This window comes from Miniopterus schreibersii (genome assembly GCF_964146895.1).
Source record: "Miniopterus schreibersii genome assembly, chromosome: 19".
NCBI lineage: Eukaryota > Metazoa > Chordata > Mammalia > Chiroptera > Miniopteridae > Miniopterus > Miniopterus schreibersii.
In genome coordinates, this window is record NC_138119.1 from 34,974,077 (window position 1) to 35,000,315 (window position 26,239).

The 26,239-nt window shown below is 46.6% G+C and overlaps 3 protein-coding genes across 7 annotated transcripts in view; 2 read left to right on the forward strand and 1 right to left on the reverse strand.

Annotated features, from left to right (window-relative positions):
* ANKRD34A (ankyrin repeat domain 34A) overlaps nucleotides 1-2,840 on the forward strand; it is a gene marked incomplete at its 3' end in the record, with an annotated part of 3,095 nt that extends 255 nt beyond the window's left edge. Inside the window, exons 2-3 of one of the 2 annotated variants that reach the window (XM_081122039.1) lie at nucleotides 435-1,948; nucleotides 2,475-2,840. In XM_081122039.1, coding sequence (XP_080978165.1) covers nucleotides 551-1,948; nucleotides 2,475-2,753 — 1,677 coding nt within the window. In that variant the 5' untranslated portion in view covers nucleotides 435-550. Of the gene's footprint in view, nucleotides 1-434; nucleotides 2,036-2,474 lie in introns of those variants that run through there. The other variant, XM_081122040.1, reaches the window with a different exon arrangement.
* Nucleotides 1-5,325, reverse strand: part of POLR3GL (RNA polymerase III subunit GL) — a 17,722-nt gene extending 12,397 nt beyond the window's left edge. Inside the window, exons 1-2 of one of the 4 annotated variants that reach the window (XM_081122044.1) lie at nucleotides 5,136-5,325; nucleotides 3,171-3,249 (exon numbers count right to left, since the gene is read on the reverse strand). The gene's annotated coding sequence lies outside the window, so the exon portion shown is untranslated. Of the gene's footprint in view, nucleotides 1-736; nucleotides 949-1,386; nucleotides 1,705-3,170; nucleotides 3,250-3,836; nucleotides 4,036-5,135 lie in introns of those variants that run through there. The other 3 variants (XM_081122043.1, XM_081122045.1, XM_081122042.1) reach the window with 3 other exon arrangements.
* Nucleotides 4,194-25,720, forward strand: LIX1L (limb and CNS expressed 1 like). The gene is made up of 6 exons (XM_081122041.1): nucleotides 4,194-4,567; nucleotides 12,745-12,908; nucleotides 16,007-16,147; nucleotides 22,320-22,415; nucleotides 23,177-23,254; nucleotides 23,590-25,720. Exons 1-6 carry the CDS (start codon nucleotides 4,276-4,278, stop codon nucleotides 23,830-23,832), a joined length of 1,014 nt encoding a protein of 337 aa, XP_080978167.1. The 5' UTR covers nucleotides 4,194-4,275; the 3' UTR covers nucleotides 23,833-25,720.
* The last annotated feature ends 519 nt before the right edge of the window (nucleotides 25,721-26,239 follow it).

A 26,239-nucleotide genomic window follows, 5' to 3' on the forward strand; every position in this document is an offset into this window, starting at 1 on the left:
CTTCCCTCCCCCCACTCAATTTATGGGGCTGTGGCAACCTAAAAGAGGTTAGGAATGGGAATGTGTGTGTGAATGTATGGGTGCATGTGCGTGGGCGGGTGGCATTCAGCATCCGAGAAAGGGGGATTCCAAGTGCAGATAAGAAAAGGGGGGTGCTGGAAAGGTCTGATAAGCCGTGGGGTGAGGGTGGGGGTGTGGATATCTCCGAGCGTGCACGTACGCATTTGCACGCGCGCTGGTCTTTTAATGCGGGTGCACCCTTCCCACCACCTCAGGCATGCTCGGGGGGAGGTGGCGGCTCAGGGCATGAGTTAGACAGAGGAAGGGCTGCGCGCGGTGCAGTGGAGTTCTCCTCCGCCCCACGCCGGTTCCTTCCACCCGTGCCTCAGTTTCCCTGCCTGAATCCGTCAATAAGATCTGTCTCTTTCTTGCAGGGACTGGCTTCGCCACTGAGCCCTCAGGCCTCTTCCAGCCACCACCCCCACACCCCTAGCCTTCCTGGGCAGGTCCCAGTCCCGGCTCCGTCAGCGCTCTCGCCCCAGCCGCAGCTATGCTGCACACCGAGGGCCATGCTCTTCTTCGGGCGGTGGGTCAGGGTAAACTACGCTTGGCCCGTCTGCTTCTGGAGGGCGGCGCCTACGTGAATGAGGGTGATGCCCAGGGGGAGACAGCACTGATGGCAGCTTGTCGGGCCCGCTACGACGACCCCCAGAACAAGGCGCGCATGGTGCGCTACCTGCTAGAGCACGGCGCAGACCCCAACATCACAGACCGCCTGGGGCGCACCGCGCTCATGCACGCTTGCGCCGGGGGTGGGGGCGCCGCGGTGGCCTCGCTGCTGCTCGCCCACGGCGCAGACCCCTCAGTCCGAGACCACACGGGTGCCTCGGCGCTTGTCCACGCCCTGGACCGCGGGGACCGCGAGACCCTTGCCACGCTGCTGGACGCCTGTAAGGCCAAGGGCACGGAGGTCATCATCATCACCACGGACACCTCGCCCTCAGGCACCAAGAAGACTCGGCAGTATCTCAATTCCCCACCGTCCCCAGGGGTGGAGGACCCCACTCCCGCTGCTCCTAGCCCGGGCGCCTGCACGTCGCCTTCGGAAATCCAGCTGCAGACTGCAGGGAGAGGAGGGGGGTTGCTGTCCCCGCGCGCCCAGGAAGAGGAGGAGAAGCGGGACGTATTCGAATTCCCTCTTCCTAAGCCCCCCGATGACCCCTCCCCTTCTGAGCCGCTCCCCAAACCACCCCGTCACCCTCCAAAGCCACTTAAAAGGCTCAACTCGGAGCCCTGGGGCCTAGTGGCTCCTCAGCCGGTCCCGCCCGCGGAAGGGAGGCTGGGGATGGAGCGCCTGACCGCGGAATTCAACGGGCTGACCCTGACCGGCAGACCCCGTCTTTCCCGACGTCACAGCACCGAGGGCCCGGAGGACCCGCCCCCGTGGGTGGAGAAAGTGACGGGTGGGGGTGCCCTCTTTCGCCGAAACACCGCGCCAGAAGCTCAGGAGTGTGGTCCCCCTTCAGGGCTGAGGCAGAAACTGAGCCGCATGGAGCCGGTGGAGCTGGACATCCCCGGAAACCTCTGCCCTGACTCGCCCGAGTGCAGCCGCCAGGCCCTGGAGCGCCGCCGGTACAGCGCCTCCCCGCTGACTCTCCCTCTGGCTGGCTCGGCTCCCTCCCCGCGACAGTCCCAGGAAAGCCTGCCCGGGGCGGTGTCTCCGCTGAGCGGGCGGAGGCGGAGCCCGGGGCTGCTGGAGCGGAGGGGCTCGGGAACCTTGCTCTTGGACCACATCTCGCAGACGCGGCCGGGTTTCCTGCCCCCGCTCAACGTCAGCCCTCACCCGCCCATCCCCGACATTCGCCCCCAACCCGGAGGTCGAGCGCCTTCGCTGCCAGCCCCTCCCCAGGCGGGGGCGCCAGGCTCGCCCAGGACCAAGCGCAAATTGGTGAGGCGCCACTCCATGCAGACTGAGCAGATCCGCCTGCTGGGGGGCCTCCAGAGTCTAGGCGGGCCTGGGGAGCCGGGGCGCTGAGAGCAGTGAGAGGAGCCAGGAGGGTGGGGCTCAGGACCTTGGTGGGACAGGTGGGAGAACCAGCTCACACACACACAGGGGTCTTTCGCATGTGCTCCTGGAGAGGGTGCGCGCACACAGGGGCAAACGTGTCCGCAAGCAGTTACTCTTACTCGTGGGGAAGGGTAAGTACTCTTCTCACTGGGCGGACAGACACGTGGTTCAGGCCCTGGTCACCTCACGTGCACACGAGAATTACCCACAGGCACGGCCCACACAGACCACTTGTGCTAGGGCCCCAAGTGGGTCCCGAATTCACCTGCATTTGTTCAGAAGCGGTAGGGAGCCCCCGCTCATGGGCTGTCTCCAATCTCCTTGCCCTCCTACAGAAGCAATCCCTTGCTTTCCGTGTAAGCCCTGAAACAGCTCTCTCATGATTTGCACACCCGACCCCCTTCAGGAATGTTTCGCCCCGCTCTGCGGGTCTTGCTCGCCTCTCCAAGCCTGGCTCCCCGTTGGCCCTGCCTCAGTCCCAGCCACCCTTCAGGATATCTTCTCCGCGCTTGGGGTGTCCCCCTGCAGCCCCCAGCCTCAGCTCTGCTGCTGCCCTTCCCGCTCTCAGCTGTACTTCTCAACTTCCCGCTCTTCATTCCCACCCTGTTCCCCCAACCAGTACAATAAGCCGTCTCATTTTCCCAGGGGTGGGCCATGGGCTCTCACTGCTCTTCCGTCTGTCTGAGCTTATGAACACCCTCGAGGGTAGAAGTGGGGAGGAACCCTAAATCTACTCCACTCGACATATCGAATAAATGTGTTCAGAAGTCTCCACTCGTCTGTTCTGCCTAGGGGTGTGAGGTGTGGGCACTGAAGGAAGGGGGGTGCTAACTGTAGCTACAATGGCCCAGGGGATACTTAGAGGCTCCACCCACCTTCTTTCCAGGGGTCCAACTGACCAGCTGTGGTTGTAGAAGAAAAGGCAAGTATCCTGTGTCCTCGAGGTTCAAAGGCATTTGACATGCTTTCATCACCCCCTCCCCTATGTCCACCCTCAAATTCTTTAAGAATCCTGCAAAGAGTTCCTCCCTCCATCATCAGCAAATGTATCCCAGGAGATTAACTTCCCCTTTTTCAAGCTTCCTATTTCTTGACCACTCACAGGCTTTCCTCCGGGTTCTAATGTTCATCTCACCAGGTGCATCTCAATCGTTTTCTTCTGGCTTCTATTTCCCCATCTTCTGTTTCAGGGGGAAGAGAGAGAGGAATTAGTACAAACTTACCTAGGTACCTGTGGCACAGTGGTCAACTGACAAAGGGTGAGTGGAGCGTGTCTGTGTAAGGTAGTCCTAGGAACCTAGGTGAGAGGCTCTGTGAACAGGGCATGCCTCTGGGCCTCTCCTTTGCAAGTTCTCTGCCTGTGCTCCGACCCCTCACTCCAGTGGGAGGCGAGGGAGCAGGCCACTCTGCTCTTTTTCACTCCCCCAAGTTAGAATAGTTACCCAACAACGTGCTGTAATGAAGAGACCAAAATACTGGGAACCCCAAGACAGACGTCTGAACCCCCACCCCTTGCCATCTCCTGTTTACTCTGGGCGATTTTTCTAGCCTCTCTGAGTGTGCAGTCTTACTCACAAAATAATAGGATATAGTTAGTGACCGTAATTATTAAATAAGACAACGCCGCGAGTACATCGCATAGTGTCTGACATGCAGTAAATCTCTTCTCATTAAACGTCAGCATCTCCCTTGCTTTTTAGCTCCTCCATCAGTTGCGTGTGATCTTGGACGAGTCCCATCCATTGCTTCCCTGAGCCAGTTTCCTCACCTACGTCTGTACGACGAAGTCGACAAATGACCTCTACGTGTCCTCTCACTCTGTCTTCGATCCTTCCCGGCCTTGCTCCCAGACCAACCCCCTCCCCCTCCCCCCAGCCTCGCCCGGGGGCCCCGAGGGCCTTAGAGCGCTCCCACCGAGGTGCCCGGACTCAGCTGCTGGGCTTCCGAGGCGACGGCTGTTCCTCCTTGCAATTGGGTGCTCAGAGCCCCCGCCTCCTCAGTGACTTGCCTATGGCGGAGCCGGAGCCCGCCAGCTCCCACCCCCTCCCTGGTGATTGGCATCGGGCCCGGCTCGTCCCCGCCCCCACTTGACTGACGGCTGGGCTCTGGCACCGCCCCCAGTCCCTGGGCGCTCGAGGGCCCGGGCGGCGGGGACCGTTAGCTCGCCAGGCTGGCAGGCTCGGGCCGCCGCTCCGCGGGCCGCAGGGATGGAGACGGTGCGAGCGCAGCGTCTGCAGCCTGGAGTGGGCGCCAACGGGAGGGGCACCCTGCGAGCGCTGCGGCCCGGAGTCACTGGGGCCGCGGCGGCCCCCGCCACACCCTCAGTGGGCTCCCCGCCGGCTCCACCGCCCCCCGCACCGCCCCCGCCGCCCCTGCTCCTGTCCGGGGCCCCCGGGCTGCCACTGCCCCCCGGCGCCGCCGGCAGCCCGGCGGTGCTGCGGGAGGCGGTGGAGGCCGTGGTGAGGAGCTTTGCCAAGCACACGCAGGGCTATGGCCGAGGTGAGTCTGCGGGTGCGGCCTCCTGCGGGACACCCTCTGCGCGGGAGCCCCGCTCCCCCAGCCTCTGGATCGCTTTCCTGGCGCAGCGCCCTCACATGCATTTCCTTTTGGGGAGTTTCCTTGGGCTGCACGCACGCGCGGTCGCCCACGCTTCAGCCCCTCCCCCCCTCGTGAGGCAGGGCTCTGGTGCGGGCGCCCCGGCTGCGGACGCAGCCCGCTCTCCTCGCCCGCGCGCCCGCTCTCCTCGCCCGCGCGCCCGCTCTCCTCGCCCGCGCGCCCGCTCTCCTCGCCCGCGCGCCCGCTCTCCTGCCCGCGCGCCCGCTCTCCTCGCCCGCCCGCTCGCTCTCCTCGCCGGCGCGTCCGCTCTCCTCGCCCGCGCGCCCGCTCTCCTCCCCGCCCGCTCGCTCTCCTCGCCCGCGCGTCCGCTCTCCTCGCCGGCGCGTCCGCTCTCCTCGCCCGCGCGCCCGCTCTCCTCCCCGCCCGCTCTCCTGCGGACGCGCAATCCTCCCGCAGCCGGCGCCTCCGCCTCCGCCTCCACCGGGTCCCGCCGCCGGGAACCCTCCTTCACCTCAGACCCTGGCCGTTCCTCCTCCGCAGGCCCCGTCCTGTGTGGCCCCTCACTTCCCGGGCTCCCCGTAGATGTCCTCTCCTCTCCGTGACTTCTATTACTTGTCACTCTAAAGTTTCCGGGCGACTTCAGGTTTGCTGGGGAGTCCGCGCGCGGTGCCTTCAGGAGTTGCCTGCAGCCACCGCGTGTGGGCCGGACCGGACCGGGCCCGGAGCTCAGCAGTTCCCTCTGGCTGGGACCGCGCTTGGTGTCCTTTTTAGTACGAAGCCTCCACCTCGGCCTGTCGGCCCGGCTCTGCCTCCCCGGCTTTTGCCCGGGGACTCGGGGCAAACCCCAGGCCTTGGCCCTTTCGACGCTGAACTCTGTGAAACGGGCCAGGCAGAAATCCGATTTCCGTTAAAACCTTCGCCTTAAAGCTGCCTAATTTCCAGGGCCCCTGAGAAGGGGACTGTGCGGAGGCCCGGTGCTGTTCCCGCCGAGCCAGCGCCGACCCTCCGAGCTGGGGCTCCTGGGTCACCGGGCGGCGGGACCGGGCCGTGGGGCGGGGCAGCCGGGGTTTGGGGCTGAATTTCTGAGACATCACCGCTCTCGGGCTGGCCAGACACGGAGCGACTAAACCTTTAACTTTCTAGTTCAGTCCTGATGCAGAGGAAGGTTCAGGCCCTTTTCTACCGACAGAAGTGAGGGGGTTTTCTCCCTAAGGAAGTGTAGAGAAAGGAGCACGTACAGGGTTTGGAGTCAGACAAGTCTGGGTCAAATCCCAGGTTAAGTCGCTGTCACTTGCCACCGCGTCCTTGGGGAGGTGACAGCCTCACCGAGCGTGTTTCCCCAGGGGCTGCTGTGAGGGGTCAGAGGTCGCCGGCAGGCTATGGGTGCTGAAGCGACGATCCTCTCAGGGTGCAGGCTCTGTCTCCTCGGGAGGACGCCTCGTTTTCTCGCCCTTGTGACCCTGGCATTGTGACCCTGGCAGCGTGCCCCTAACCGTGCCCGTGGAAAAGGACGTTAGACCCACTTTGCTGTATGCGCCCAGTGACACAGCTTCCTTCAGTGTCCCGCTGTTCTTCAACATTCTGAGTTCCTACCGTGGGGCAGGCACTCTGCTGGGTGCTGGGAACGCAAATGCATGTAACTCGGAAATGCATTGTGAGGGAATGTAGTTGAATTCCCACATTTACCAGGGCCATGTGGTGGAACTGCCATCAGCTGCTGCCCTGCTGCCTCAGGTCTCCGTAGGACAAGACCAAGGGCGGGCCTGCCTCTGCGGGAGTGGCCAGGCTCCTCACTCCAAATCTGAATCCTGCCTCGTGGAAACCTACAGGTGTTCTTTAAAATTGTAGGGTAGAGTAGCCTCTTTCTTGTCTGTGTTGCCTGGAGAGCCTCTGATTTGGCCAAGTGCAGGGCCCTGTAAAAACGTGCTCATTCCCTTGGAAAGGCTGAGGGGACGGGGGATGGCACTGGCAGAGCAATCAGTCAGCCCTCAGATTCTGCAGCAAGTCTCCCCAGCCTCCCTGCCTCCCACCACAGTCCTCATTATTTTTGAGTTTCTCATTTCCAGTCTGGGTGTCCAGCCAGTACTTTGGGAGAGTTTGGCAGCCAGTTCGGCTTCAGGCAAGCAGAATCGTGGCCGACTTGGCTGAGAAGTCCCTCACCACATGGAATCACTTATTCTGCTTCGATTAACAGGCAAAGCTGCCATTGGCATGCACCCCCATACCCTTGTGACTGATGGCATGGCATTTGGGAGCTGGCTCTATTCCCCTGAATATAATTTACTTTGGTCTTTGCCCAGGCTGTTTCCTGATCTAGCGGTGCCTTACTGCATCATCTTCTGACTGCTCCAAATTCACCTTTTCCAGTCAAGGTCTTCAGCTTTACTTTCACTCATGCAGGATCTCAGCATTTACACAAGACAAACAGACAAACACTCTTCTGTTATTTCACCTGTTTATCCTATGTCCCCCTCACCCCCAAATCCCTGCCCAAGATACACACATAGCTCAGTGTGCTGTAGGATCTTAGCGTGCAGTGCATAGGATTTGGAATCAGAACCTGGCTCTGAAATAGGGGCTGTGTGATCTCGGATAAGTTGCTTAATCTCTCTAGGCTTCATCTGTTCCATTCATTCATCTAACGATTATTTATTGATCACCAGGTGCAGTGGTGAACAAGACAGATACTCAGTCCCTATCTTCATGGAGCTCAAGGTCCACTTTACAGAGGAGGTGTGAGGATTAGTGGTGAAATAAAGCAGAATAGTACAAGAGAGTTGGCTTTGGAGGCAAACAAATCTTAGGTCTAAATCCTGGTTTGGCCCCTGTGGCCTGTTTTTTAGCTTGTTCACATTTTGTAAAATGGATAATATCTGTCTTAATAGTTTTGTGCAGGTTAAATGAGGTAATAGCCCTGGCCAGGTAGCTCAGTTGGTTAGAGCATCGTCCTGATACCCCAAGGTTGTGGGTGTGATTCCTGGTGAATGTAAAGCATGCAACACACAGTACTCAATGAGTGGTTGCTGTTGTTATGCATTTGGAAATGCTTTGAAAACTGTGCATATGATAGGTATTTTAGCATTACCATTTCCTTCACCCCCCTTTTCTACTCATGCAGGAATACATGGAATACATATAGTTTCCTTCGTCTAATGTTTGACAGCTGGCAATCTCTAAACGGGCACGATTGACTGAAGGGCTTTCCTTGCTAGGTAACTTCTGCATTGCTCTCTTCAAAACTATTTTTTAAAAATTATTGCTCTCCCTTTATATACAATATGGTTACATGATTGGAAATTCTGCCCAGCTTTCTACTAGATTAAACAAGTGAAACTTAGTTGTTCCTTTTCCTCAGAGTCCAGACGGTTCCTTTGCCTGTAAGTGACTGTGGAGTTAAATTGATTGGTCTAAATATTTCCAATTTTTGGAATGTTGGATTAGATCCTGTATCAGTTTCCTGTGCTTGCTCTAATAAATGATCCCAAAATTGTTGGCTTAAAACAACAGACATTTATTCCCTCACAGTTCTGGAGACTTTAAGTCCAAAATCAGTATCAGTGGGCCAAAATCAAGGTGTCAGCAGGTCTGTACTCCTTCCAGAGAGGCTCTAGGGGACAGTCTGTTTCCATGTCGCTGCTAGCCCCTGGTGCCTGCCCACTTTCCTTGGCTTGTTACTCCATCACTCCAATCTCTGCCTCCATTGTCACACTGCCTTTTCCTCTTTTGTGTTTCATCAAATGTCCTTCCCTAAGGGCATTTGTGATTGTATTTAGAGCCCACCCAGATAATCCAGGATAATCTCCCCATTTTAAGATCATTAACTTAATCACATCTACAAAGTCTTTGCTGCAGAAGGTAACATTCACCAACTCCAAGGATTAGGCCATGGACTTCTTGACGGGGTATTATACACCCTACCACAGTCCTCTCCCAAAATCACTGTCACTTTTCAATCCTTCCCTTCCAAAGAGTCTATGCACTGTGGTCTACTCAGGGGTAATTTCTACAAAGTGAAATAGGAAATTTCAGATAAAATATTGTTCACCAGCTTCCCTATCTTCATAATAATGTGAATTAAGTCAGGCCAACCTATTCTCGCCATATCTATTTATCCATGCTCTCCCATCACAAAATTATATTTATTTTTATGATATAAAATTTTTATTGTCATTTCCTGTGTTGTTGGTTTTTTAAAGTTTTTATTCTATATTATCTACAAAGTAAAAGCTTTTTCTTGACTTAAAAGTTGAACCACTGTAAACAGTGATCACTTCATCAAACTTGATTTATAAATAATATGTCAGTTTGACAGTAAAAATTTACTGAAACTTTGTCAAGTGTAGTAAAAGGGTGTTCCGAGTCTTGATTTTTTTTTATTTTTTTTTTTTAAGCAGTAATAGCAGAAGAATCACTCTTGTTACTTTTGTTAGCTGATGTGTTTGTGACTTTCGAAGGTAGGGTCTCCTGTGTTGTTTTAATATTTTTACTCTGGTGTATATGCAGTCTAAACCTCTCATTCCACTTAGACATTCATGTAATATTTTATCTCCTACAGTGATAACAGAAATTCCTCTTGTTGCTATTCAGGATCATGGTACAAGTAATTAAATATTCCCGACTATCTTGGTCTTTCTTCTCTCTTTCAGCCCAGCATCCATCAGTGACTCCCAAAAAACAATTGTAGCTGTCAGCTGTGCATTTCTCAGTCATTGCTACCCTCCCATCTCACTGTTCTTTAACTATTCTTATGTAAACTACTGTATCCATGATTCCTCACTGAAAATTTTATAAAAACTATGGGCACCCCCTCAACACACATAAATACTGATATGTGCACACACACACAATTTTCCTATCGTTTTAGGGGGATTTTGAACCCCCATGAAGCTTAACTATGGACCAGACCTTAACCCCTGTGTTAAGATTCCCAAATTGAAAAACACTGGTATCAGGATATCTACATTCATGCCCCCAACTCTGCCACAGCTGTGGGACCTCAAGCAAGTCACTTACCCTTCCCTCGCCTGAGTTGGACTAGATGGTCTCTAAAGTCCCTTTCAGCTCTAAAAAGAAATGAGTCTATGAGCATTTTCAAATGCAGATCACAATTAATTGCTTTTTTTCCCTGAGCACTTGCCCAATTTCCCATTTCATATTCTCATTTCTGAAATAAAGCTCCTTATTTCCTGGCTTTGGGTAATCATTAAAAAATAGCCCTGTACTCTGTTCCAAGAGGGATTTAACTGGATATAACATGGACATATGCTTTTTAATAGGACCTTCCCCATTATAGTGCTCTCCTCTCCTTCCTTTACTTCAGTATTCTCCCTGTTGTTTGCATGTAAGGAGAGTTGTCATCCCATGCATTGTGTTAAATTGTCTCAAAGAGGGAACTGGGCCTGAAAAGATCTCAGTGGAAAGAACAAAGATGGCTAAGCTTTCTGGGCAGCCGTGACCTTTGAAGAACCCCTGCCAAAACGAAGGGTGGGAAAGAGAGTTTCCTTTTCATGCTGTCTTTTAATGGAAGAATGAACATTCTAAAAAGTCAGTTAAATATAGGGTAGTAGAAAAGAGCTAATGCTGCTTTTCAAACTATGGCTGGCATATGGAGTGCTTGCTTCAGTTGTAGAGCAGGTGAGATAACAGTTGTTATTGGCCACTAGATTTTTAACCCCTTGCTGGCACGGAATGTGTGTTACTTATATTTGCATCCCTAATGCCTAAAATAGAGCGAGGCACCTATTACATGCTCAAATTTTTGCTTAATGTGTGTGTGGTTGCCATGAAAATGTGCTGTTCCTATCTCTTGCTGCAGGGAGCATAATTGAGCTGACAGCCTTAAGCTGCTTTGCCCTCTAGGTCCATCAACACATTCGCACTGAGTCTACATATCCTGTAGGCTATTCCCAGCCAATGGCTGAGCACAGCGGGGGTTCTAACTCAGGCACATCCTTGTGAGATGTGGGACTCCTTTGGCATGAAGACTTCCCACTGGCCTGGCCAAACCTTTCTTAGAACTGTACTGCAGTCTCTCATATCCAAACCTCCTTCCTTCCCTCTCTCCTTGCACAGGTGTCAGACCTTCAGCATGGTCTAAATGCTCTCCCTTCTACTTCCTCCTCAATAAATCTCTTGCATGTCTACCCATCTTGATGTCTTTTCCTTGGCAGACCTGAACTAACACAATATAAAGGAATAAATGACAGATGTTTATTATAGAATTGTGCCCCTGAAACCTATATAATTTTATTAACTAATGTCACCCCAATAAATTCAATTTAAAAAAAAAGAATGAATGAGTCCTTGTTGTAACTGGGAGTAGAAAGTGGTCATGTTGAAAGATATTGGAGAATGATTGTGATGATTCATTATTACGAGGCTTTAGTTAAAGCCGTTTAAAATGTTTGTACCCTAGAGTCAAAGTGGCCCTTTCCAAAGGCAAACTGACCTCATCCCTCCTTCCATTTAAAACCCTTCAGTGGCTTCCCATTGTTCTTAAGATAAAGCCAATACTCTATCATGGCCTGAAGATCCAACCTGGTCTGGTCCCTGCATCCTTTTGCAACCTCATCTTGTATTATACTTCCCCCCTCTCTCTCTTTTCTACACACACTAGTCCCTCTATTCACCGTATTCCCTGCTGTTGCAGAGCCTTTCTACATGCCCTTCCTTCTGTTCAGAGCACGAGTCTCACCTTTTTGCCTTGTGAATTCATATACATATCTGAGCTCCCACCAGCTACCCCTCCTTTACAGTACATATCACATTGGCTAATACCTCTCTCCCTCTTTAGACTAAGTTGCATAAGGAAAAGGAAAAGTATATGGTTTTGCTCATTATTATAGCCTAGCATCCAGCACAGAGTCGAGCACAGAGTATGTACTCAATACATATTTGTGAAATAACTGAGCCCAAGTCTTAGGGGATGCGGGCAACTGTTTGGAATACAGTGTCGGGTCCAGAGTTTGACTTTACCCTATCTATAGCTAATAAGTTAGCCAATTACTGTCTCGTGGATACTGGTGGAAGTCAAGAAATTCTGGGCCAGAAACACAGGATTTTATTGCTCATAGCACAGCAAGTAGCGTGAGCATCATGTTTGTTTGCATCAGTTCCCTATGCCTCTTAAGTCCGACATGGAAGCCTGTTCTTTGTCCCACAGAAAAATATTATCTCATCTGTCAAGTTTTCTTGCTGCAAACACAATCCTGAGAAATGGCCTAAGTAAAGAGCAGTAATGGCCTTGAAATCTTGGCATACCCAGCAACACTGAAAGGAGATTGCAAGAGACCTGTGGAAGAATATCTCCCAATATACAGTTTCTCCAAAAATTATTTATGTCTAGGGTAAGCCTCAGAAGAGAAATTCATTTCTCTCATATACATAACACATAAATAATATGTATATACTTACCATATATTATATATACATAATATACACATAGTATTCCAGGAGGTAAAAGGAATCTGGCCACGGGTTTGCTTGCTAGAAGCATAGGCTGAGAATGCGTAATATGACCATATCTCTTTGCATGGCAGTATTACATCATGGTTAAGAATGTTGACTGCAACCAAGACTCCCTGGGATTGAATTCTTGCTCTGCTGCTTTCCAGCTATTACATCCATGGGCAAGTTACTTAACTTCCCTATGCCTCATTTCCCTCATCTGTGAAATGGGGATAATAAAGGTATCTGCCTCATAAGGTTGTTGAGAAATGGGTGACATTCAGTAAGTGTTCAGTAAACGTTAACACTTAACGGTTATTATTATTGTAGGCAGCTGACCAATTGTGGAATAATCTACTTGTACTTCATCAGGCAGTGATAATGGTCTTCTGACCTTGGAAACTCTGCCTTCAATATTAGTCCTTCGGTGTCTAGGGCTAATCAAAATTTGAACTAGAAAGGTAGGGGAGGGGAGCAGGTGTGCTCTGGTTTCTATGCAAATGGACTTAATCACAGTGTAAGTTTATTAATTTTTAAATGCTTTTAAATGGTGATAGGTAGGGAGCTAAGGAGGGTAGACTGTTAATGCAGGTACAGGTTACAGATCCTCTGGTCAAGCAGAGCGCCACGTGGAACTGTTCTCATCGCTGCACTTAATTGCTGCTCTCTCGTAGTGAACGTGGTGGAAGCGCTGCAGGAATTCTGGCAGATGAAGCAGTCCCGTGGGGCCGACTTGAAGAATGGGGCTCTAGTGGTTTATGAGATGGTTCCCTCCAACACCCCTCCCTATGTCTGCTATGTCACCCTGCCTGGGGGAAGTTGCTTTGGGAGTTTCCAGGTAAGAGTTGTAAAGCAGCAGTAGCAAAGATAATCGTTTTGGCTTTGAGTGGTGGGCACACGATGCAATATACAGATCATGTATCACAGAAATGAACACTTGAAACCTACATGACCCTGTTAACCAATGCCACCCTAATAAATTTAATAAAAGAAAAAAGATAATTGCTTAGGTGCTGGTAATGGCTTTCTCCATCACTTTGGCCCTTAAATCTCTGTTTGAAATCACATGTTTAGGACCTGAACCAATTCTAGGCAAATCATTCTGGTAAGCAGCTGAGGCTCATTTGACCGCAAAAGGACCTCAGTAGCATACTTTTCTTTTTAGCCTGGAAAAATTCAAACCCACTTTGAATTTGAACAGTGATTAATAATGCTCTTACTCAGTATATCAGACTGCCAGCACCTAACCCATGTTCTGATCTGGCTTTCCAACTTCCTGCCATCTCTTTTTAAGAACACAGAATAATATTCCTTGCTCCAAGTATGTTTTCATAGGCATTTACTAAGAAAAGCATTATTTGAGTTCTCTAAGAGATCAAAGGGGAGGTACAATGAGTGGTAGAGATATTTCTCATCTAAGAGTTAGGAGATTCAAATTCTCATTCCCTTGACTGCTACCAGGTCAAGTCAAGTAACTTCTCTGGGCCTTAGTTTCCCCATCTCTAATATGAAGGAGATACGTTATATTATTTCTAAAGTCTTTCTAGTACTAGCATTCTGCAATTATATGAAAGACCTGTAACATGATGATGAAAAGAGTGGTTGCTATTATAGGGTAATGAGAAATTTGACTAGTGTGAATATTATCATCAAAGATAGATTCTTTACATTGCAGACAGGAAGGGAGCCCTCTGAAATGTTAACTTAGAGTCTAAATAGGAATTTAGAAAAGAGAATAGACAGTTTTGTTCTGTTTTCCATATGGTTTGGATAACCCTTAAACAAAGTTATAACCCCTGCTATGTGCTTCCATACACCTTGAACTTGTCCTGTCATATCACTCGTCACAACATATTATGACTGTTTATCTCTCCTAGTGGATAACACTCCAGGAAAACAGAGATAGCATCTGTCTTCTTCCTTGTTCAGTATTATTTTTTAAAATTTATTTATTGAATTTTATTGATTTTTTTTTTTTTAAGAGAGGGAGGGAGAGAGAGAGAGAGACATTGATATGAGAGAGAAACATCGACCTGCTGCTCCCTGCATGTGCCCTGACCAGGGATAGAAACTGCAACCTGGGTATGTGTCCTACCTGGAGCTGAACCTTTTGGTGTATGGGACAGTGCTCTAGCCAACTGAGCCACACTGAATAAAACTTGTTCAGTTTTATTTTTTTTAATTATTATTTTAAAATATGTCTTTATTGATTTTAGAGAGAGGAAGGGAGAGGGAGAGAGAGATAGAAACATCAATGATGAGAGACTCATTGATTGGCTGCCTCCTACACGCCCCCAACTGGGGACCAGCCCACAACCCGGCCATGTGCCCTGACGGGGAATCGAACCACGATCTCCTGGGTCCTAGGTTGATACTCAACCGCTGAGCCACACCCGGCCGAGCCCTTGTTCAGTTTTAAATCCCTACCACTAAACTCAGCACCCAGCACAAAGTAGGCACTTAATAAATCCGTTGCATGAATGAATGCCATTGCAGCTCTGTTCCTGCCTCAAACAGAAGCAGTCCTCAGGAAGCTTCATTTAAAATCAGATGACTAAATTTTCTCTTAGAATCCCCAGCCATTTCAGAGAACTAAACAAGTGCCCAGAATGACTAATACTTATGCTTTCTCTTCTACAGAATAAGACCTTTCCTTCCCTTCTCCCACCTCATCATACTGCTGAATAAGGACTTGATTCTTTTATGGCAATGCCCCAAACTGGACCATTATAGTAATTCGATTTCTCTTATTTCCTGAAAGAGTAGGATTATCTCTTGTGGCCCCCTTTAGATTATCTGTTTTATATTCACTTTGGCAGCTGAAGTTTCTCCCGTTGCCTTTTTTTCATAGATGACTTCTCAGAAACAGCACTAGATGATAGAATGGACAGCAGGCTAGTAAATAGAGAAGTGGAAACAGAAACAGGAGAAGCAAGAAGACTTAGGGTTAATGTGCCAAGCTCCGTATGCTGTTTCAGAGATCTGTCAGCTCAAAGAAATTGGGAATTACTGATAATTAAGGATGGTTAAGTAGCAAACATATCCTGGTCTACTTATGAAAATCGTAACATCACTTCCTTCCTTTCCTCTAATCCTAGTCATAAGTGACAAAGGGCACAGGGACCTTTAAGCAGCCAGGGAAGATGCATTATAAAGGGATACTGTGGTGCTCGGGGTCCGAAGTGGGATGATTTAAGATTTCTGAAAATCAGACTGTTCTATGGTACCTATGTTGGATGCAACGTAAAAACATGACTTTTTAACTTTTCTTGCTTTCCTCAGGTCAGCTTTCCTTCCCCTAGCCACCCCTCTTCTCCTTGTTTCCACTGCGGAAAAAGAAGACTCCAGATTCCTTTCCCAGGCCTTAGACTCTGTTCAGGGATAGCTCCTTGGTTCATTACACAATTGGGGGATCTGCTTGCAGCTAAAAGTAAAGGCCAAGAATCCCAGATGAGTGCTTCTGACAGATTAGAGGTCTCCGCTAAAGCAGCAGCCTAGACACAGCTTTGTTCTAATCTTAGGTCATCTAGAGGGATGAAAACGTCTGGCCTGTCCACAGAACAAGAGAACAGGATACAGATTTCTAATAGGTTGGCCAGAATCTGGCTTTTGAGTCATTAATTCTGTTGACAGTTTAAACAGGGCTATTTTTCAGATCCAGTGATTATATGCTGACTTCAGCAGCCTTCCTGATTCTTTCAATTTGGTGTGAGCTATAGCCATCTCTAGTTCTTTAATAACTTCAGGGTGTTGAATCAAAATTATGTTTCCAAATGCCCCCACCACTGTACAATAAAAACGTTGGAGGGAGCATTGAACAAACTGATTTATCCAAAGAGTGTCCAAGTGTCTTCTATCCCAACTGTTTCCCTCCCATTGTTCCTTCTCTCTCTCAGGCGCACATACACGCATTTTCTCTCTCTTTACCCTGCCTAGTTTTGCCCCACAAAAGCTGAGGCCCGGCGGAGTGCTGCAAAGATTGCACTAATGAACTCTGTATTTAATGAACATCCTTCCCGAAGAATCACTGACGAGTTCATTGAGAAGAGTGTCTCTGAGGCGCTGGCATCTTTCAATGTAAGTTACTTGGACTTGGAAGGAAGGAGAGTGGGGATAGGAGAACTGGCTGGTTGGGAAGTCTTGTATACTCCTGGGGAACTCCTGAATTCTTGTTTTATTTCCTGTCTGCATCTCTGTTCTGTTTTTTCTCTGTTTTTTGTAGTACATGCTCCATATGTCTCAGTCTCTCATTCTATATATGTGTTTATGTTTTTGTTGCTATTTTGTTTCTTTAGTATATCAAAACCTTTGTGTCTCTTTGGTATCTAGAAACCTTTAATTCAAGATATATAGAATTTTAGAGATATTACAAAACAAAAATTGAGCTTGAATTTTGTTTTTCCCAGTTTTGATTTTAGACTTTAGTTTCTTCTTCCTTCACTGTTCCACTGTTCTTTTTTTCTTTCTTTCATATGACTTTTTTTATTGTCACTTGTCTCCTGCTTCCATTACTTTATTCTATTAATAAAGAATATAAAGAACACTTTATAATACAGTGTGTCTTGGCTTTTTCCTTTCTAGGAATGGGGAGGATATGTTATTTACTCTCTCTAAAAAAAACATTTGTTGCCCTGGCCAGTTTGGCTCAGTGGTTAGAGCGTCGGCCCATGGACTGAAGGGGCCTGGATTCGATTCCAGCCAAGGGCACATACCTCGGTTGTAGGCTCGATCCCCGGCCCAGGTTGGGGCGCGTGCTGGAGGCAACCAATTGATGTGTCTCTCTCACATCAATGTCTCTCTCTCTCTCTTCCCCCCACCCTTCCACTCTGAAAAGCAGTAGAAAAACATCCTAGGGTGAGAGTTAAAAAAAAGAACATTTGTCCTTTCAAATGATGGTGATGATGAATAACCACAGCTAATCCTAACATTTACTTTATACCAGGGACTATTCTAGTGATTTATATGTATTACATCTCATTTGATCTTTTTTTTTTAATCCTCACTTGAGGATATTTTTTCCATTGCTTTTCAGAGTGAGTGGAAGGGAGAGAGAGTGAGAAAAACATCGATGTGAGAGAGACATCAATTGGTTGCTTCCTGCACACACCCCGTCCCAGGCCGGGGATGGAGCCTGCAAGCAAGGTATGTGCCCTTAACCAGGAATCAAACCCGGGACCCTTCAGTCCGAGGGCCAACACTCTAACCACTGAACCAAGCCAGCTAGGGCACATCTCATTTGATCTTAACAACAATCCTATGATATGTAAGTACTATTATTGCCCCTGTTTTACAGATGAAGAAACTAAAAACACAGAAGTGAAGTTTTGCCTAAAGTGCTAGAGCCAAGACTGGAACCTAAGCCAACTTAGAAACTTTTCTAGCTTAAGGAACTTTTTTTCTTTTTGAGTAGAGGGCGGGGCGGGGGAGAGGGAGAAAGAGAGAGAGAGAGAGATTGGTTGCCTCCCCTACATACCCCGACCGGGGCAATTTAGGTACGTGCCCTTGGCTGGAATCGAACCCAGGACCCTTCAGTTCCAGGGCCAATGCTCTAACCACTGAGCAAAACTGGCCAGGGCTTAAAGTATATCTTAAAAGTTAACACTGCCTTCTTCCTCCCTCCCACAACTTCATTGACAAGGCGATAAAGTCACACCAATTTTCTGTTTCTGTCCTCTTTGCATTTAAGTTGTAATTACATGCACTAAACTGCTTCATTTACCTGTTTGTGGATTAGTGTTGAACACTTCATTTATGTATTTTTTTAATCCTCCATGGAGGATATTTTTTCCACTGCTTTTCACAGAGAGTGGAAGGGAGAGAGAGACACACAGAGAGAAACATCTATGTGAGAGAGACACATTGACTGGTTGCCTCCTGAACACCGGGGCCGGGGATTGAGCCTGCAACCTCTGGCTGATGCTCTAACCACCGAGCAAACTGGCCAGGGCAATGCTGAACACTTTAAGTTGGCTTCCCATTGTTACCTAGGATCCACCTGTTTTTCTCCCATTACTCTTTACCCCAGGCAGCAGTGTCTGCAGGGAATAAAAACACTTTTATATTAATCAAAGCCAATTAAAATTAAGAAAGTACATTTGTCACTAGTTACTTAATGTATTATAAAACAAAACATTAGTGCCCTAGCTGATTTGGCTCAGTGGACAGAGCATCAGACCTTGGACTGAAGGGTCTTGGGTTCAATTCCAGTCAAGGGCACACACCTTGGTTGCAGGCTCGATCCTGGGCCCTGGCTGGGGTGCGTCCAGGAGGCAACCAATTGATGTGTCTCTCTCACATCGATGTTTCTCTCTTTCTGTCGCTTCCACTCTCTCTGAAAAGCAGTGGAAGAAATATCCTCAGGTGAGGGTTAAAAACAAAAAAACCCACATTAGTTTGGATTATAGGAAGCAGGGGTTGTGAGCATGGGCTCTGATTCTTGTTTTGAAATTATGATTCTACTAGCTATGTGACTTTGAGCAAATTACTGAATCTAAGTCTCAGTTTCCTCATCTGTAAAATAGGATAACAATTATACCTATCACATAGGATTATTGGGTAAAAGAGAATATATTCAGCACTTAGCACATGTTATCTATTTAGATGCCTTTGGATGCAAGTAATAGAAAATGTCACTTCAAATTGACTCAAGGGAATAAGGAAGGAAGTTTATTATCTAACATGACAGACAGGAAGTCCAGAAGTAGAGCAGATTTCAGGGCTGGTTGATTCTATGGATCAAGAATATCATCATCTGGCCCAAATTCTTTCCATCCCCACTCAGCCATCCTCTGGATATTGGCTTTGTACTTGGGCAGGTTCCCCTCAGGGTTCAAAAGGCTACAAAATTCTAGACATTCAGACATAATTACATTCAGAGACAGAAAGAGACCATCTTTTCTAGTTTCCCTTTAATAGTAAAGAATGTTTTCCCAGAAACCCTCCAGCAGACCTCCCTTCTACCTCCCAATGGCCAGAATTCCCACCTTAAAACCAATTACAGCCCGGCTGGATGTGGCTCAGCAGTTGAGCATCGACCTAAGATCCAGGAGATCAGGGTTCGATTCCCGGTCAGGGCACATGCCGGGGTTGCGGGCTAGGCAGCTGATCAATAACTCTCTCATCATTGATGTTTCTGTCTCTCTCTCTCCCCCTCCTTTCCTCTCTCTGAAATAAAGATATGTTTAAAAAAAACCAAAACAATTACAAAAACAAATTACAGGCACCAAAAGGGATTAGGATCTACCCACTCTTCCCTGAGGCACATAGGAGATAAGTAGACACTAGAACCCTATAGCAGGGGTGGGGATTGTCTGCCCTGCAAAGGCCTCACCAAAGAGAAGCAGTTCCAGCTATCACATTAGGGGTGAGTTAATTAAAGTTTTGACCAAATATAGCAAGCTAATTTTTAAGTTGATTATTTTGTATGGCCCGCATGAATGATGATATAAATATCCAAATGGCCCTTGGCAGAAAAAAGGTTCCCCACCCCTGTTCTAGTGTATGGAAGAAGGAAATAGATGTTGGGTAGGTCACCAGCAGTGTCTACTACAAAGTAAAAGTAAAGAAATGTAAGCAATTATTATTCTCATGCCAGTATTCTTCTTTGATTATCCCCAAATCGAGAACTTAATGGATTTCACATTAATACCCCAATAGAATCCCCATTATCTAGATTAACAATTTTCTTTCTTTTTTAATCTTCACCCAAGGATATTTTTTCCATTGCTTTTCAGAGAGAGTAGAAAGGAGAGAGAAAGAGAGAAGCATCAATGTGAGAGAGACACATTGATTGGTTGCCTCCCACACCAGCCCCAACGGGGGATTAAGCCTGCAACTGAGGTATGTGCCCTTGGCCAGAATCAAACCTGGGACCCTTCAGTCTGCAGGTCAGTGCTCTAACCACTTAGCCAAACCGGCTAGGGTCAGAATAACAATTTTCACTTAGTCTTAGCCATGGGTGAAGAGTGAGGACCACATTCTTTATTTTCAGCTTTTGTTCTTTAAAATTCCTGAATCTGACACTATATTATACTATGTCTCTTGACAAATCACGTAGCTTCTCTGTTGGTCTGAGTTTCCTCATTTGTAAAATAAGTAGATTGAATTAAGTGAACTCTAATTCCTTTCTAGTTATGTTCTAATGTTCCCACCCCTTATCAAGTATTCTGTGATTAAACGTTTATTGAATAAATGGAGTTCATTTATAACCATGTTAAGTGTACAAGTGTCATATGAGTTACAACTTCCCAACTGGTGCTTCATGCCACTCTGATGTACTCCAGATAGGTTACAGATGTGCCATGATATTAATCCCCTCAGCAGGGCCGGGGCAGGTGGACTCCTCTGCCACACAGCCTCTGCTGGCAGGCTGCTCTGTATATCCCAGTTGGCTATACAGGTATGATCATTATTGTCTAGGTACCATATCATGGAAAGTTTTGAAGATACTGAGTAAGGTACCATATTGGACAATTATAGGCAAAAATGAAAATGGTTGTTTCTTCAGAGCCCTAAGTGCTAACAGTGAAGATTACCCTTTTCTTCCTCCTCCTTGCTTTTCACTTCTAAATCTAAATTTTGTCATCTTTGTTCACCGCAGAGATTAACTACATGTGGCAAGATTGTTTCTCAGGAGCCACAAAACAATATGGGTTGATCTTGAGTAATTCTGACTCATTGATTCTAACACAATGAAAATAAATAATAATAGTTTGCTAGCACTTATGGTGTCCTTGCTAAGTGTCTGGCATTATTTTAGGTATGATACAAATACAATAAGACCCCATGTTAAAGTGCCCCACAATAAACTGAATTTGGGTATAACGTGACTGGTGCCTGACCTCTACCCAGGTCCCTTTCTCAAAGAGAGCAGAATAAAAGTTCTTACTTGGGAGGTGGAGTGTATGGTTTGGAACTGGCTAGAAAGAACAGGCAACTTCTCAGGGAGCAGGAGGAGAAATTTGGGTCCCTATGTTCCCAGTAGTCTCCTGGCCTTACTTTCCTAGATCAGATTGACAAAAGGGTCACTGATAAACCAATACCCTTATTTTAGAAGTCCCAGCTAGCCCGAGGACCTGGAATTATCAATAATATTTTTTTTCTTTTTAATGTTTTTCACTGACTTTTTTGAGAGAGAGAGGAAAGGGGAGAAAGAGGGAAAACAATCTATTACTCTACTTATTTATGCATCATTGGTTGATTCTTGTATGTACCCTGACCAGGGACTGAACCTGCAACCTTGGCATATCAGGACGACACTCTAACCAACTGAGCTACCCAACTAGAGCTCACTAAATAATATTAAACTACCACCAAATAGCACCAAACCAGAGCCAATACCAGTATGGATTTAGATTGTGTAACTGAACACCAGGTCTAGTACAATTATGCACCTACATTGTACATGATTGGAGTTTTAAACGATATTATTACTTTTTAAATTAAAAATTTTCAACTTATTTAATTCTCAAAACTATCCTATAAGGTACATCTGTGATTATTCCCATTTTACAGATAAGGAAACTGAGGAACAGAAGGTTAAATGACTGCACCAAAGCCATGAGACTATTAGGAGTTCCAGACCATGCTCTTAACTTCTATATTGTATAGTTTTTTTTTCACACACCATGCTTACAGGTAGGACAATATATCTTAGTTCTAGCCCTGCAGGCTCATGTCACCAGTAGAAGATACATGAGGCAAATGTTCAGGAGGCCAAACTGCTACCCAGAGTTTGCCATGCTTATGGCTCCTACTGTCTCCCTTTAGAATGCATTTGCCCAATTGTTCTCTAGTCTAGTCCAGTCTCACATGCTGAACTCACTCAGTTATTTTGGCTAAATCTGGGCTCTTCTCTCTGTCTCAGTATTCTCCCTTGTAAAATAGGTAAAATCAGATTGACCTTTCTCTGTCACCTGAGTTAAAATGTGTGATAACTTTAGAGTCCTCTAGGTCTGTGCTGACCAGCAGAATAGCCACGCGCTACATGTAGTTATTGAACACTTGAAATATGCTACTATGAACTGAGATGTGCTATAAGCATGAGACACTAGATTTTGAAAAATCAGTACAAGAAAAATATTTCATTAATAAGTTTATACTAATTACAGATGAAATAATATTTTGCATATATTGGGTTAAATAAAATATGCTATTAAAATTAATATATTTTATATTAACTACATTTCTATTGGATAGTGCTGCTTGAGGAGATAATTCTTATTGAAAATCTTTATTCCTTTGTTACCAGGGCAACAGGGAGGAAGCTGACAACCCAAATACAGGGATTGGTGCCTTCCGATTCATGTTGGAATCCAACAAGGGCAAGTCAATGTTGGAATTCCAGGTACGATTCTATTTACTTCCTTGGCTCTAATAGCATGGGTCAGCCCTTTTGTGTGTGTGTGTGTGTGTGTGTGTGTGTGTGTGTGTGTGTATGCCTGCTACTAATCCCTAATACATTGATATTCAACTGGAAAGGAAGGGAGAGCAGGAGGTTACAATATTTTTTTTTAAATATTTTTATTGATCTTTAGAGAGGAAGCGAAAGGGAGAGAGAGAAAAAAACATCGATGTGAGAGAGAAACACTGATCGATTGCCTCTCACAGGCACCCCAACCTGGGATCAAATCTGCAACCTGGGTATGTGCCCTGACCAGAAATTGAACTGGCAACCTATCGGTGCACAGGATGATGTCCAACTGAACCACAGCAGCCAGGGCTAGAATATTTTTCAAAATATAAATATCTTCCTTCCCCCAAGGGCATTCAGAGTTGCTGTAAGAGATGCTTTGTACCCTGGCCTGTGTGGCTCAGTTGGTTAGGCATCATCCTGCGCACAGAAAGGTTGCTGGTTCGATTCTAGGTCAGGGCACATGCCCGGGTTTTGGGCTCCATCCCCAGTAGGGGGCATGCAGGAGGTAGCTGATCGATGTTACTCTTTCACCTCCCCCCCCACTTTCTCTCTCTCTAAAAATAAATTTTAAAAATCTTTAAAAAAACACACCAGATGCTTCTGCAAATACATGCTGTAAAAGGTTACCCATGTCATTCTGATGCAAACAATATAAAATTACTGTCCTGGCACTTCATATTTTCTTCCCCCAGGAGCTAATGACAGTTTTTCAACTGCTGCACTGGAATGGCAGCCTTAAGGCCATGAGGGAAAGACAGTGCTCTCGGCAGGTAAGAGATCCTATGGGTGAGGGGAGTCTGGCAGAGGGATGTTTTAAGATGGTGGTTGTGTTAGAAATAATCAAGTCTATGGACACCAGGTTGTGAGTATTGAAAGCCTTAAAGTGCCCTACTCACTCCTATTATCTTTCCTATTTAAATCTTAGCTGTGATTCTTTTGCCTGCCTTGCTTCCCCTACCGGGACATTTCCCTTAAGAATCTTCTTAGACGGCTTAAGTGCTGACTTCACTTAGGACTCCAAGGCTGAGTTCCTAGTCCCAGTTGAGTCAATGTGGTGTGAACCTTTACCTTGTCAGTGACCTTCACATTTCCTCTCCCCCTCTAGGAAGTGTTGGCTCACTATTCACATCGAGCGCTGGATGATGATATTCGCCACCAAATGGCATTGGATTGGGTGAGCCGGGAGCAGAGTGTGCCAGGGGCACTGTCTAGAGAGCTGGCCTCAACTGAGCGGGAGCTGGATGAAGCCCGCCTGGCAGGCAAGGAGCTGCGTTTCCACAAGGAGAAGAAAGATATTCTCATGCTGGCTGCTGGGCAGCTGGGCAACATGCATTCTTCCAACTGCTAGGTGCCCACCCACATATCTCCAGGCCCTTTTTAATGTTTTCTAAGACTTAGTATGATTTCTGTACATACTTTCTCAATTTTATACTTTTAAAAATATACATATACATATATATACACATATATGTATGTATAAATTCTACACCTGGATTCCTTTTGGCTAAGAGATAGATCCCTTTTCTTCTAGCTTTTGGATGTGGTTTCATTTGAAGCATCTCCACGCCACTTTACAAGAAGGGCAGGCTGTCTTTGGGTCTTTGCTGGCTTTTACACTCCCAGTAATCCTGTGTAGTCATTTCAGTAGCACAAGATGATTAAGTGTTCATGTCTCCTTCTTTTAAAATAACAGGGAGCTTGAATAAGGACTATTTCCCCTGTCCCCCTCCTGCTTTCTCTTAGACTCAAATGGGTTATAAGGTACAAAGCAAAACCTTTGGCTTGGTTTATCTTGAGCTGGGCCTACTTGGTACCGAGTTGTTCCTCCAGTAATGATATTCCCTAACCTACACCACCCCTCCTCGCCACTACCTTACTCCCCTCTGACTCCAATTGGTACTAGGTAGAAACTGGAGATCTGGTTTCTCATTTTTAAAGTCATTCCTGAGAAAGTGCCAAGGAACAAGAGAGGAATTATAAACACAACTCACAAGGGTTTGTCACCTAAATTGCTAGTCCAGATTTCTGGATATGCTGTACATTACAGAAGGGGTCAGGGTTGAAGTTCCTTATCTTTCCATATTCCCTTTTCAGTTCTGCCCCCATGCTCCCCTAGTTTAGTTAAGCCTTTTATTTAGACCTTCCTGGCTGTAGAGATTGGTAGAAGGTAAAACATATTTCCCTCCTCACTCTCCTGCCATCATTTTGCTCTTTAGAAAAATTATCTGTCCTATTTGGTGAGGGCCATGTTCCTCTCACTGCCACAAAGTTGCTGCTGTCTACTACCTTAGATGTACATACCGTAGATTCACATTTGTTTTCTGTTTTCTTTCCTCTTCCTTCATATTGATTATTAGAGCATAAGTTGATCAGGTAAATTAAATGAGACTTTGGCATCATGGCACTTCCTAATTGGAAAGTTGGGAGACTGTAGGAAGAGAAAGAGAATCAGTGATCAGCCATTTGTGTTTTTAATACTGTTCTCTTCCCCTACCACTCTCCTGGGTGGAATTAGGAGAGAAATCATCTGGAGTACAGGAAAACATTCACTTTGGGATAATTTTTTGTAGAGCTAAGATATATTTTCCCCTTGTTTCTGTAGTCTCCTTTATACAATATTATAGCTCAGTGCACTTTCTAAACTAAGCTTGGGAAGTTTAATGTTTCTACAATTAAACTTTCCATTTAATGATTATACACTTTGCTTTCACAAATAGGTTAGTAAACAGGCCACAATTTTCTCTTTTGGATCAGATAGGGACAAGATGAAAGTCAGCTTTCTTCCTTTTGAAATCATCTATGGGATCAAAGGTAAGGTATCTAGCAACAAATGTATCACTGCTTGAAATGAACTTCCTTGAATTCTCCAAGCCCCTTCTCTGTACTCCACCAAGTACAGGTAGGATTGGAGCAGAGGCTCCTACATTAAACAATAGGTGTGTCTATTCAGTTTTTATTGATATTTATAATCCAGAAATCATAAACCTTCATTTCTCCTATGCTTCTTTCTCTGGGAAGTGTTAAGGGGTGTGAGTTGTGGGAAGAACTTGTCTTTGCACCTCCTGGATTTACTATTTTTCTCAAATACCAACCAGTAAGATCCCAAAGAACTTGAGAAAAATTGTTCCCTGATCTGTACACTTTTGGTGTTAAAGATTTTACTTGTCTTTTTAGTACTTTCTATGTATTTTATATGTATAATTTTATACAATTAAAATAGATTTTTGTCTAGTGTGCCAGATTGACTCTTTGAGACTTTTGTATCAGAGGAGCTATAAAATGACCCTTTCTTTTACATATATACTAAAAAATAATTTTTATTAGTATGCTTTGGGTGGTAGAGATAAGATTGTACTGCTGGGGGAAAGCATTCTGCCTCCCCTTCTTCAGACATTTGGGAAGCCTGGGTTTTGTTCTTAGTTCTTTCTCCTGAAGTTCTACCCAATTCCACTTGCAATCTCACCCACTGTGGTGATCTAAACTCTATCATACACATGATTCTCAAATCTGTTTCTTCTACCCCAACCTGTTTTGAGCTTTTAAATCTGTATTTCCACACTTTGGACATCACCACCTGAATATGACACAAGTTGTTTGAACTCATATATTCAAAATGAAACTCATTTCTCCATACATGCTCCTCTTTGAGGCCCCAGATCAAGATTACACCCTAACCAAGTGAACTATTCAGCCAGTCTCTGCCTTCATTCCTTTTTTTTTCTTTGCAAATCCTCATCTGAGGATACTTTTTCCAT